A 14,502-nucleotide genomic window follows, 5' to 3' on the forward strand; every position below is an offset into this window, starting at 1 on the left:
TCACTAATTCTTTTGGACTCTTGAACTAGTCTCTCCTAAAGAATAAAATATTTGACAATCACTGACTTCTTACATTTTCTAACTCTTGCTATACATTTTCTACTACTCTAACTAGGATAATTGTTCAATTTGTCCAGCTCCTTTTGCCATTTGATTTCTTTCTGCCCTCATGAAGCTCTAAAATAATAGTCTTCATCCTTTGTTGGCTTAGTTATCTTTTTGTCTTGAAATCTCGTTTGATTCCTCTCTGCCCAAACAAGATATACAACAGTTGCATATAGGAACCTTAACAATTGTGCTTTAACTCTGCTCGAACTTCTCTTTTCTAGCCATTCTGTTTCAGCATTCCAGCTCCCTATGATATGTGTTTCCCCCAGCCATTTTAACAGGGTTGCCCACAGTTGTCTGGAGTAATCACATTCAAAGTATAAGTGCTCCATTGTTTCTTCAATAGATTTTTCACACAACACACAATCGGTAGCTATTGATATGCCCCATTTTCTTAATCTATCAACTGTTGTGAGCTTCTTGTGCATAGCCAATCACAAGATAAATTGATGTCTTGGCAGAACTTTTGAACCAATTGTTATCTTCTTCCAACTACACTTAGGATATTGGGGCATTGTTGCAACATATAATTTCTTTATACTCAACTTCCCTTTGATACAATACTTGTTCAAGTTAGCTCTTGGATCCCTTTTAGCCAACCATTCTCTCGTATCAAATATTTTTCTAATCAACCAACAGGATTGTTTAGGTGTTTGAATTGACATAATCTCTTTTCTTTTTATATAATAGCTATGTATCCATTGTATTCAGAGATCGTCCTTCTTTTCAGTAATTGCTCAAAGAAGCTTACAAAGAGCAGCTTTATTCCAGTTCACTATGTCAATTATATTCAATCCTCCTGCTGAGTATGACATACAAACTTTATCCCATGCAACCAATGCTTTTCTTGAGGTTTCAGTGTTTCCAGTCCATAGAAATGTTCGACATGCAGTTACTATCAGCTTAGATATCTTCTTTGGAAGTAAGAAAATCTGTGTCCAGTAGGTTTGCATTTCAAAGATCACACTCTTAATCAATTGTACTCGACCACTGTAAGAAAGAAATTTAGTTGACCAGCATTTGAGTCGAGCAGTAATCTTTTCTACTAATGGCATACATTGTTGTATAGATAACTTCTTTGCTGACAATGGGACTCCAAGGTATTTGAATGGCACCTCCCCTGCCGCAAACTCATCTCCGTCATCATCTCTTTCTTAAATTCTTTTGAAACTCCTGCAATATATAAGGCACTTTTCTCCATATTTACCTTCAGTTCTGATACTTCTGAAAAGTGCTGGAATCTGCTCATGAGTAATCTAATTGATATCTTATCTGCTCTACAACACAATATAAGGTCATCTGTAAAACAAATATGAGTTATTTTCTGCTTAGCGCACCTCGGATGGTAATTGAAGTTTGGTATTCCTTCCAATGTCTTCAAGGATCGATTAAAGTACTCCATTACCAAGACAAACAAGTAAGAAGACATTGAGTCTCCTTGTTTAAGCCCTTTTTTTTTTGCTTGGAATCTTGTTGTTAATCCTCCATTAAGCAATAGAGAATAACTCACTGTTGTTACACATTCCTTACCAACTGCACAAACTTCATAGGCATACCAAACTCAATCAGAATCATTCTTAAAAATGGCCATTCGACTGAATCATACGCCTTTCATATGTCTACCTTAATTAAACACCTTGGTTATACCCCTTCTTTGTATATCCTTTGAATAACTCATGGGTTATGATCACATTATCCAATATATTTCTCCCCTCTATAAATGCAGATTGGGTTAGCCCAACAATATAATCAACCAATGTCTTCAGCTTTACTGTCAGGATTTTTGCAATTATCTTGTAGACTGTGGAGCAACATGCTATTAGTCTAAAATCCTTTACATATGTAGGGCTATTCACCTTGGGCACTAGAGTTATTGTTGTACAATTTATACTTTTCAACAATTTCCCATTATCAAAGAAATCCTTAATGGCTTGTTTGACTTCACTTCCAATAAGTTTCCAGTATATTTTGAAGAATTCTGCAGGGAAGCCATCTACTCCTGGACCTTTATCATTAGGTAACTCTTTAATTGTCAGCTCTATATCTTGTTCTGTTATTGGTCTGACCAATTCCTACTGTTGTTCATTTGTGAGACAAGGGCCCTTCCTAGTTGTTTCCAGATCTATACATGTTAGTTCTTCAGCACACTCTCCTAGTAAGGGTTGGAAAAAGCTTGTGAATTCTTGTTCTATCATTCTTGGCTATGTAATCCTGGCCCCTTGATCATTGCATATTGAACCAATTCTATTTCTTACTTGTCTTGCCTTCAGCTGTGCATGAAAGAACTTGGTATTTTGATCTCCTTCTTTTATCCAGACTGCTCTGGATCTCCGTCTCAGCACCTTCTCATTCACTTCTTCCCATTTTATTGTCTAGCTTATCAGTTCCCTTTCTTTTGTAATTAACACATCATTGAATGGATCTTTGTCAAGCTTCTCCTGAGTGATCTTCAATTGTTGTCTTAGGCTATCCAGCTTCTTTTCTAATGATGGCATCTCTTTGTTCAGCTTCAACACTCTATCTTTTAATCTCCTCAATTTCATCCATGCAGAATACATTTTGTATCCTTCTATATGTTGTCCCCATACTTCTTTAACAGCTTGTTCAAACTCCTTATTATGCAATAACACATTATATAATCTAAACGATTTAGGCATATAAGACTTGACTACCATTGTGTTAATGACAATAGGAGAATGATCTGACACACCTTGGTTTTCAAATATAGCTTCTACACTACTATACTTTGTCAGCCAAGCAACATTACCAAATGCCCAGTCTATATTACTATAGATTCTATCATTTACATCCCTCTTATTATACCAAGACCATTGCTTCCTTTTCTGTTTAGTTGTTCCACCCCAATATCATCAACACATCTCTGAAAGTCCACCAATTCTGCTTGTTGTACTCGTTGTCCATTAATTCTATCATCAACAAACAACATACTATTCAAATCTCCTATTAGCAGCCATGCCTCTTGAATATTACTCTGAATTTTCCTTAATTGATCCCATAAGTTCCTCTTTTCTGAAAAGTGTTCTTTCCATATACAAAAGTACTCTGTGTACTTTTATCCCTTACTTTGCAATGGACTAATTGATCACTTGCTAAGGTTATATTGACTTGCACCGGTTGTTGTTAATACCTAATTTTTCCTCATATATCTTTAGTACATATATATACTTTCAAAATAGCACAAATGCAGCTATAAGCATGCACAAGCATTTTGTAATTTTTCTATAATTTTTGAAAGCTCCAAATTGATTTATTTCTTCTCTTTTTATTTATAAAATTTTCAATAATTATCTTTCAAATTATTTTCGTGGTGATTTAGTCATCTAAATTCTTTATTTATGCCAAAATTTTATTTAAATATTTTAGTGCATTTTTTATAATTGCATTTACATTTTTAGGCTAAATTGCATATCTTTGCAATAATATCCCTACTAACGCATAATTACGTTATTGATGCATAAAATGATCTCTTATGTTTTTAAAATATTAAACAACTATTTTAAATTATTTTATTACACGAAAATACTTTTTAGAAGTCATTTATTATTTTTTATAAATTATATAGGATTAAAAGTGGCTATTTAAAATCTAGCCTATTTTTATTTCAATTTCAACCTTAATTCTAACCCAATACCCAGCCCAACTTTAAAACCTAAACCTACCCAGGCCCAAATACCCATCTTCCCAACCAAATACCAGGCCAAATCCTGGCCGTTGATCATTTTGATCAACGGTCCAGGTTCCCCCTTTCCATAATTAACCTAACGACCCCCCCTAACCTACACTACTACAAAAAAGACCTTTAGCGGCAATACAAAATGGCTTTAGCGGTAATAACAATAGCCGCTATATCTTTTACCAGCCAATAGTGTTTTGCCGCTGATGCTGGGATCGGCAAAGCCTTAGCGGCTTTTCTCTCAAAAGCTGGTATAAGGTATGTTTTATTGCCGCTAAAACATATTATCTTTAATGGCTATTGTTTGTGGCAATTATAATGGATACTAAATCCAATCCAAAATGGTCAACTATACTTCTTTAGCATCCATTTTTATAGCCGCTAAATTGCCGCTAAAAATCAATATCTTTAAAAGTCACTAGCGATAATAGCAATAATTTGGCGACAATTAATAATAGGTATTACATTTGTATAAAATATGACCCAAATAATAAAATATATTAATATTAATTAAAAAAAAGTAATATATCTCATTAAATCTTAACAAACAAAAGGAAGTATTAATCAAAAATATTAATATCACGGTAACTTAAAACATAAAAATATATTGTTTGGACAAAATAGCTAATGTCATCATAGTAATGATCCAGAATGATGGTCTTCAAATGATTTCCACAACTTTTCATCATTTTAAAATCTTCCAACCACTAAATTATCGAACATCAGACTGTATGACCTGAAATTATAAAATAATTGTGTTATAGCATAAATATAATATGAAAAAACATCTTGAAGATTCCATCAATGTTAGATACTTTGTCAGTCAACTCCCTCGCCTAACATCTATAAGCAAAAACAACTACATTCTTTTGATCGTGCATAACGAAGAATCAAAATCTTAACATAACGAAGAACCATGGTCAAGCTTCAGCTATTATTTGAACATCAATGGCTTCATAGATGAATTTATAGTCCTATTCCCTTCATAAACTAGCTCTTCATGAGGATTCTCTAGAGGGACAACTGGATGAAAAAACTCGAATGATGCATATGTGAATTGGGAAAAGGTAAACTGAGTAACTCTAAACTTAGCCATAAACATGAAGTGCTGAAACATGAGACTAGTGTTATAGCTAATAGTGCAGATTTTATAGCTAACAATGCATTTTCTTTTGCAGGAACAACTGAATTTTATTTTTTCTCACAGATTCCTAGTGCTGGAAGGAGGCTACTAAACCTCGACAAGTCACAAACTCCAAATCTAAGGATTAGAATTGCTAACATAAGACCACCAGATTGAGAACTCGGCATGAGGGCATTTACACGACATATGGAACACCACATGAAAGGAAGATCTTAACTGGAAAGCTAAAGGTTCACTGCGCAAGATATTCTATCACTCCAGTGAAGAGTCACACATTGATCTAAAGTAATAGCAAACTGGTGGAGATAATAGGAGCTTTATTACGACAAAACCCATCAGTATTGCTAGCACCGAACAACCAAATGTCAGCCACTACAAACCAGAACGTTTGGATACTCAAAATCAACTAATATCACTGAAGCATCTGAGCAAACATGGTCTGTTGCGATACTTTGTAGAACAACACACATCTTCAAAGACAAGTCAATCAACCTGAGAATAGTGAGCTTTGATTACTTAACTGTTTGGATTGGAAATCTTTGGACGGAGTACTTACTGTATGGTACTGTGCATTTATCCAGTGGTATTAGCATTTTATGATGTTCATTCTGGAATTGCTTAGCTCTATATGGGAAACAAATGCAACTCTTTTTCTGATTTATCTTAAGGAAATATCATAGTACCTTCCAAGTGCTGTCCTCCAAGAGCTAATCCTGTAAGAGCTGTTAAGTTGCATCTCTCTCTCTCTCGGTACAGTTCCAGTGAAGTCATTATTGGATAATAACAAGATTTGAAGCTTTATGCATTTTTTTAGGTTTGGTGGAATAATGCCATCTAGGATATTGTCTGAGAGGTAAAGCCCTTCCAAGTTTGGAAGATGGTCACATATAGTTGTGGGACACTTACCAGTAAGATTGTTTTTGGAAAGAGCAATGACTTGCATCATTGTAATGTTAAATATTGATGGCGGTATAGGGCCTCTAAGCTGGTTATCTTGCATATCTAGGATAGTCATATAATTATCTTATATAATATAAAGACAATACACTAAATTCACAATCTCTTGATAGCCACTTGTTGCTAATATATAATGTTTGACAATATTGTTATCTTTGAGTCTTTATAGCAAGTCCGTCACAATAATAAAATATATTCTCCTCTTCACATAGCCTTGAAAGGGGCTCGACATATAAGTGAGTTCTAGTAGTGCTAGTGTCAATAAGGGCAAAATACTCAATTGTTATTTGTTTAATGATCTCACCCAATTCAAAATATTTTGGTATTACATGCCTACGCATTTCAAAATCTGTTGAGAATTCTTTGTAGTCCCTGAATGTCTCCAAATTTAGTTAACTCCAGAACAACAACTATGCTGGAAATGATGCTCAAGTTAACAGCCTTACATAGCTGGAAAACAACAGGAAGTTTCAATCAAAAGGCATCCTAATGAGAAAAGCATCACATTTATTGGAAGCACAAATGTCTCAAAGATTGGTTGCACGCACACACCAATGCACTATTAGACAGTCACAACTATCGAAGGTGTCCATTAAACATTAAAATCTATTTGCTACTTTCTTTAAATCTGTTTGCTACTGTCTTTCCCTGTTTACAAGAAGGAAACTCCTAGGCAGGCTCTAATAGAAACGTTTAATACAATAAAAATGATATCATATATGCATGACAAAAAAAGTTTAAAATATTATAGTTTGTAGTTTTCACAGGTTTACTTGCTCATTCATCAAGGTGGCAATACTTTTTGATCCTCCTGTGTGAGGCATCGTTTGCTTGGCCCTATTGTTTCTATTTGCTTGGGTATGTCTCTGTCATTGAAATATTAAAATGATATCTTATAAACCTTAAACAAAAATTGAGCATACCTAAAATCAAAACGCTATGAAAATGACCAGGTAATAGAATATAATCTTATTACCAAGTTATAACACAATCATCCGTGCAAGTGTCCGAACAGAAAACCTTACACACGCTAGATAACACCCTCTTTGTTAATATGCATCAAGAAGAACAAAATTTTCTCCATCCAATCACCAAAAAAACTATACAACTACATGTACAATTGATATGGCAAATAATAAACAGTGAAAGTAACATGCTAAAAATTTAATGTGTTATTAACTATCATCTTTCTCTGTCAATATTCCAATTTTATCTTTACAGATTTGCCATGATACTTTATTGCAGCTACTATTGGGATATATAGCAACTTATCGTGACCTATGATAAAAGGAGTTGACTGAGAGTCGATCAAAATATTCCAAAGCTAACAGAGGAGCTTTTACTAACCTTGCAAGCTGCCACTACCTTATAGTAATTCAAAGTTTTAACAGATGAATTTCTCCTACTATTCATTATGACTGCATATCAAGTAAAACTCTTTTATTTTAGATAGTCAGAAATTCAAGGAGAAAATATAAAAATTTAAGAGATTTCGTAGAATCAATACTAGTAGCAAAGTTAATCATCCACTAAGCCTACAAAAAACTAGTATATGGCTTTAACTATTTGAGGCAAATGCCTATTGCACTATAAGTTCTTCTACAACACTTACCTCATAGAATTTTTTTTTTATGACAATAAAAAAAAGCATTTTGTGTTTAAAGGAAATTACAGAGCAGATAGAGCGTGATTTACAGCAAACTCATCAAGATTTGAATTCTTCTCAGGAGACTCACCACTGTTTGGGAATATTCGTCTAAAAATTATTTGTATCTCTGAACTCCTGAGAAAGTATAACTTCAATAGTGACTTGAATTATAGTTTAGACTTGGTAATCAATTCTCAAACTACGAATTGACACTAACAAGTCTATATTTGCCTAATGTCTAAGTAAACCTCTTAATAGAGTTGGTAGAGGCTCTTGTAAAAGAAGGTTAGTTAATGAGATGTAATGAGCTTTTTGTTAATGAGATGTAATGATGGCTACCTTATCTACTATGATTTTGATACAAGAACATCTAGGTGAACCTTCAGAAATTCTTTCCTATACATTCTCTCTTTCCTCTTGTCTCAATTACTTCATTAAATTCCACTTATAACGCTACAATCTTAAAGTGTACTCCAACCTCCTTTGTTCGTTTTATGTTCAAGTCTGCATTATTCTACCAAAATCTCAACTCTCAAATGTATGGTCATATATAAGCAACTCATGAAGGTGCAAACACTTGAATCTAAAACCTTGACGAACTAAGACTAAGGGAACAAAGCATCTTGAAGTTAAATCCCAGAATTGCTCAAAATGAGATTATACAGTACATTATATTTAATTATAAGAAAGATTGAGGAACAAATCATCTTGAAGTTAATTCCTAGTAGTCCTCTAAAATGTAGTACATTAAATTAAATATAATAGGAACTGTAGATATCAATAATTATGAAATAACATAAAAGAGTAGATGGGATATAAGTACTTTTTGCTAGATTATTCACAATACTGCAAATACAAAATAACAAGTTGGTCACTATAAGACAACAAAAAGAAACTTTATTCAACAAAAAGACACATTTTAGGCCATACCTCCAAATGTTGCACTTGTAGCAAAAAGCATCAAAAGAGGAGGAAGCTGCAGGACAAAATCTCAAAATAAAAAAGAATGAAATATATAAAACGAAACTGAATATTGCCTATCTACTCAAATTTAGAGAGAGCGAGAAGGGACAAATCTAGTATACAATTAAATGGAGGATTGACAAAGAAAAAATGAGAAACAACTGAAAAGGATTAATAGCCCTATCCCAATAAAATAAAAGTCATCTTGGTCCCTTCACACATTGATTAACGAAAGTGATACCTGAAGAGCTTGTACATGAAAAACGTTTATCACAAATTCGTAGGATAAAAGAGAAACAAAATAAAAATTAAAGACAAGAAAGCACAGAATGAATTGACCAATTATTGCGCCTGTATTGAATCCATCAATTGCACAAAGCAATCCATCAATTTCTTAGCCATCCTATTCAATGGCACATCAAAAAAGACATCAGATCAAAGTCAACAAGAGCAGGATGAAAGTCATCATATTTAAGATAAAGTGTAATCCATTTGAAGTGACCTTCAAATAATAAGCACAACTAGTATATACTAGACTAAAAAAATGGAATTTCACGATTGTGTTATCAGCTATGCACCTCCTATGTCCTGCAAGCATTGTTTAAGAATAACAAAACAATTCTTATCTACTTAACGTTCAATGTTTCAAAAGGCCGATAGATCAATGCTAGCTGACTTGGTGAAAAAGCATACCCCGTTACACCATCAGCAATACTCTTGGAGGTCATCCTCACCACCATTCTCATGTCTCAAATTCAAAACACATTTAAAGTGTGATGTGGTATCCGATGAAACCTAGAAATTATCATGCTTCACAGCAAAATAACTTTTAAGAAATAAACCACCAAAATTACTGGTAGGAAGTAACTACTCATTTCATGCCAAAAGCAGTAGCAATATGTGCTTCCATAATAATATTCTAACTTATTTTTTTGACAAGTAATCTGGCTAGCATTTTCACAAACATGTTAGCCGCGAAAATGATCGACTAAAATAACATATGAAACTTGACACAGAACACCTTAAAGACTTAGTAGCCTTTGATGCTTTTTGGCTATTAGAGAAATGAAGAGAAGAAAAAGTGTCTGATACGAGATTTATTTTTCTTTCTCTGTTTCTCAAATCAATCAAAAAAATTGTGGACTGTAACAACTTTAAATTTCGATACCCGATTTTGCTTCTCAAATCTTACTAGAGTTTTAAGTTTAAAATATAAAAGTACTACACCAGTTAAGTATTCATAAACATATGAATAACGATAAAACACATACAAAAAAAATTAATATCATGAATCGTAAATAAGCAGATCAAAAACAAAAAATAGACCAAAAAAAGATCAGATATTATAGAAAAGCACCGGCTAACATGATTCTGTTCGAGAATTTGTGTCACATAATAGAAAAGACGAGACTGATTGGGAAGATGCTCTTTTGGACTTTGTGTATTCGTGGTTTACAAAGAGGAAAGGTATGATTAGGGCAATGCGAGCAGATATATTATCCAGGGAAGGAACATTTAGAATGAAAAACTTGGAGGGAAATGAAATATTCTAAAAGGTTTGTTTCAATTATTGACTTTCACTGGCAATTTCTTTCAATTGATAGCAAAAGCATGACTTTTTCTGGCTATAGCTTATCTGCCGGTAATATTTGGGTCTAGAGGAATAAATTAGCAGCAATAATGTTATTGCAGCTCAATAATTGCCGGTAAATGCCATTTTTGTTGTAGTGCTAATTCATTTCCTACGTTATACCGCCGTCATCTAATCCTCTCTGCTCTCAAACTCTCTCAACCTAACCCTAATCCAATCCCATTGACTCTTATCTATGGCTATCTCCTGTGGCTTCTCACTACCTCCCAGGCCTCCAATGGCCTCTCTCACATTACTCTTGCCATCTCCATGGCCCTTAAGGGACCAAGGCTAGTTGGCTCACATCTATGGTTCTCTCTCGCCTGTTTCAGGCCATTTCAGTGTGATTCCGAGTAAGATCATCCTATATTGACTACGATCTATGGGTTTTTCAGTATGTTTCTTCACTTCTGTGCCGTTCTCTTTGAAAGCCTAAATTTCTTTTTCTGGACCTCTTAGATCTGCACAGATCTGAGACGATCTAGACTTGTTTCATGTGAGTTTTACAATAACCTTAAGTTTCTTTACAAGAATCGTATGATTTTCAAGCGATTTTCATTTTTTCTTAAAACTAGGGTTTCCAGAATTTCTTTTTAAAAATTGTTTGATGATCTTTTGTGTGTTTAATCTTCTGCTTCTCATATATTTTGATTGATTTTATGAGACTACTACAACCTTAACTCGCTTGTACCAAAAGCCCTAAATTTTTGGGGTTCTTCGTTTGGTTTCTGAGTATTAGTACATTTGACTGGTTCTTGCTTTGAGTTCTTGTGATTTCTCATGACTTTCTTGCCCTAATATGCTTCTAATGAATTTCTTAGTTTGACCTTTCACTGATTCTATGTGCTTGTGTTCATCTTGACTATTCATATCAAGACCTGTATCATTCTCCTTGAATCAATGTTGTTCTAACTATTTGTTTTATTAAAGTTATGTGGAATTCTGACTATTCATGTTCTACCTTATTTTATATGTTGCCTCTTTCGTGACTTTCTCTTTGATTATTATGAATCCCTCATTTCTTGGTTTGATTTAAACACTTTCCCTTAAACTTTCGATTATTACTTTTCTACTCGATTCGATTGAATTGCTTGTCTTAATTAATTTTCCCTTGCCTTGTCTGCATTATTGCTTGATTTTTACTGTTATTTCCTTAATTAGAACTCTATGTATCTACCCCTAATTGCTTATTCCAGGTCTTTTGAACTCTTTCCTTATTTGGAACTTGTTCTTTACTGTTTGAAATGACTCTCTTAATTAAGGGAAGACTTGGACTGATTTTACTTTAATTGATTCCGAGATTCTCCAATTACTGAACAATTTAATTCTTACCTTATTTACCTAGCTTTCAAACTACTATATATATATATATGCTTTCTTCTACCCTAATTACACAGAACATTAGTTCACAAAAAAGCACACTTACACTTTGAAGGTTCTCTTTCTCTTCTGCTATTTGTGATACTTGCTAATCTAGCCGGCTGAAAGCCAAGGCTAGATATTGGAACTTCATTTTCTTTATGCACCCTTTTCTTCAACTGGTATGTCTCTAGTTAAGTTTTAGAATCCAAACCTTATATGTTTTCATTCCTGCACTAGTTCATCAGTTATGAGCTCAACTTGTATTCCTGCTTACTTCTTTGCTCAGCATGTCTAAAATCTTCCTGTTCAATGTACTCTTTATATTCTGCACTCCTTCTTGCTTTGCCTAGCATGTCTAAAATTCTGTCTTGTTCAATGTATGCACTCTTTCCTGCTTATTTTTTTGCCTAGCATGACTAGCCTGTCAAAGTCCCTAATATCCTAAGTGTTTATACAGTATGATTGACTATATGTTTTCTCTATACCCTATCCATGCACCCCAAAGTGACTCTTATGTGCCCCAATCCTTTTACCCATATGTAAGATCTGTTTGTTAGGTGTTTTATGAATCTGGATGTTTTTATGACCAATTAATTGTCTGTTGTTATGGTACTCTTATCAAACTATCTTTTACCACAAAACTATTGCATGCTTCTGAAAAATCTCTTTTACTTATGAAGTTCTCTCTATACTATTTTCAAAACCTTTTCAAAATTATGTCAAGCACTCTCACTTCACTCTTAGAATATCCTCTTATGTGTGTACTACCTTGAGATCCTTGAGATCTCTCTAAACTCTGGCATGTCAGATCTGGCCTTTCCACACTGCACCTAAATCAGTTATAGTTTGAGAAAAGGTCTAGGTGTGAGCACTGCCCTGGGATCCTTGAGGTTCTTAGGGAACTCTGACATACCTAGACACGAAATTGTCTGTGGAACTTTGGCATTTGAGGCTATTGGAGGCTTGGGAAGTCATTTGGGCCTGTTTCAGGCTCCCTATAATTAACTTCTTCTTTTTCTTTATTTGTTTATGTAATTTATTCAGCTGGTCTATAATAATTATTTCTAAATAACATTGGGGTGATTAGTGAAAAGGGGTGGGTAGTTATATATGTTGGGTAAATCGGGTAGATACCATGCCTATAGGATCATGTTAACACATTGGCTATGTTTGCTTTAATATTAGAAACCATGCCTATAGGATCTAAATGGCTCTAGTAATAGAAATCATGCTTATAGGGTCAAAATCAGCCTTATAACTAGATACCATGCCTATAGGGATTAAAATCAGCTCTAATAGAAATCATGCCTATAGAACTTAAAATCAGTTTAGTTAAACAAATCAGTTTAATTCATGTTAGTTCATTCTGAATTGGTTTAATTAACTGTCCGCTTCTTTAAACAAGTTTTCAAATGCTGCCTTAAGATAAATACAGTTAGAAAGCATGTCTTTAGGATCTCAAGTTGTCCGTTTTAAAAAACTGTTCACTGTTTTACTTCTTTCTAATCAATATAGATACCATGCTCTTAGGACACCACTGTTATGCGTTTAGGCAAGCCTCTAGGGTGATTCAAATTTTGCAACTATAAAACTGTGCTTTGTTATTTTTAAAAATGTTCAGATTTAACAAGTCTAAATCAGTAGGCAAGCTAAATAGGTTTTTGACACTTTGTCCTAATTCAATACTGTATAATCCCTGCTTACCTAGATATCATGTTCTAGGATTTTCTCTTAAACACCTAACTGTTGTTTGAAGACGTGCATTTATCTGTTATATTTGTGAAGGTGACTGTGAGCCTGTAATTTGTTCTCTTTAAATGCAATCCTAACTGTTCTTGATTGACTACTAGACTTTTATCCTTTAAAACCTTAGGAAAGTCTAGAACTGCCCAAAAACAGAGGTCCTAAAATACCTCCAGGGCCACGAGGAAGGGACGGGTAGTGCACGTATAGGACATATGTCAAGGTTATTAGAACGTTTTAGGCTATGACCAAGGGGAGGGAATTGAGTAGTAAGGATATGATGACTACGCATTAATGTCACGTGTAGCCCCTCGTTGAGGAGTGTTTACCGGGCATTGTGTGGGGTGATCCTGTAGGCTAACCAACTTAGGACCCCCTTTCCAATTCCTGATGTTTAAACTTTACTTTTCTCTATGTATGCAACTCGTTCAAGTCTTTTCCTTTTGTTTCATTACTTGAGTCATGCAAATGTCAAAAACATGCCTTTATTTGCAAGTATGTGTTTAAACTATTTATTTGTTAAAAAGGACTAATTCATAAATATTAAGTTCGGCTGGGACCCACCGTTGTGGACCACGAGGGGTGTCTAACACCTTACCTTCAAGGTTATTTCGAGCCCTTACCCTAAATCTCTGGTAATGCAAATTAGTCTAAAGAGTTAATCACTCTAGGTGCCTTAACGCACCATAATCCGTTAGGTGCCGACTCTTCAAAAACCCAAATTCCCAAAAGTAAGTGAGTTATTACCCCCCCCCCATGAATGTCGAAACCCAGACTTCTCTCTCCCCGCAGAGAGAAAAAAGGGGGCGCGACAACATAGCGAATCTGCTGGCGAAACCTGTAGGCTCTTACCATAACGAACTTATCTTTTGTAAATTAGTCCAAACATGCTCCATCCCACGTACCCTTTCCCTTTATGTGGATTTAACTGTCTACTTTCTTTTAAGCGTTTATGATTATTTTATTCCTGAAATTGACTTGTCTCTTTGTTTTTTTTCCGTAACTGTCTTTCAATTATTTAAAAACTGTACTTATTTTTTCTACGTGCAAATACTTGACTACATGCTATTGATTGCTGCATAAATCATGATCCACATCATATTTCACTCGTGCTATTAAATCCTATAGCAATGCTTGCTGAGTGGTTGCACTCTTCCTATTTATTACCCTTAAATTCGGAAAGGCTTATTTGCGGTAAAACAAGTCGATCAGTGGTGCAGTCGACGGTTCCGTGCCTTTCCCCCTCAAGTTGT

The 14,502-nt window shown here is 34.4% G+C and overlaps 1 protein-coding gene across 1 annotated transcript; it reads right to left on the reverse strand.

Moving 5' to 3' along the window:
* Window positions 1–845: 845 nt before the first annotated feature.
* On the reverse strand, window positions 846–5,946 carry LOC138889093 (uncharacterized). Its single transcript, XM_070171653.1, has 8 exons — window positions 5,630–5,946; window positions 5,327–5,438; window positions 2,515–2,951; window positions 2,000–2,169; window positions 1,745–1,909; window positions 1,446–1,641; window positions 1,166–1,385; window positions 846–1,040 (listed from the first exon to the last, which is right to left on the reverse strand). The coding sequence occupies exons 1-8, from the start codon at window positions 5,944–5,946 to the stop codon at window positions 846–848; spliced, it is 1,812 nt and encodes a 603-aa protein (XP_070027754.1).
* Window positions 5,947–14,502: the final 8,556 nt, after the last annotated feature.

The sequence above is a fragment of the Nicotiana sylvestris genome, chromosome 4 (assembly GCF_000393655.2).
Source record: "Nicotiana sylvestris chromosome 4, ASM39365v2, whole genome shotgun sequence".
Taxonomy (NCBI): domain Eukaryota; kingdom Viridiplantae; phylum Streptophyta; class Magnoliopsida; order Solanales; family Solanaceae; genus Nicotiana; species Nicotiana sylvestris.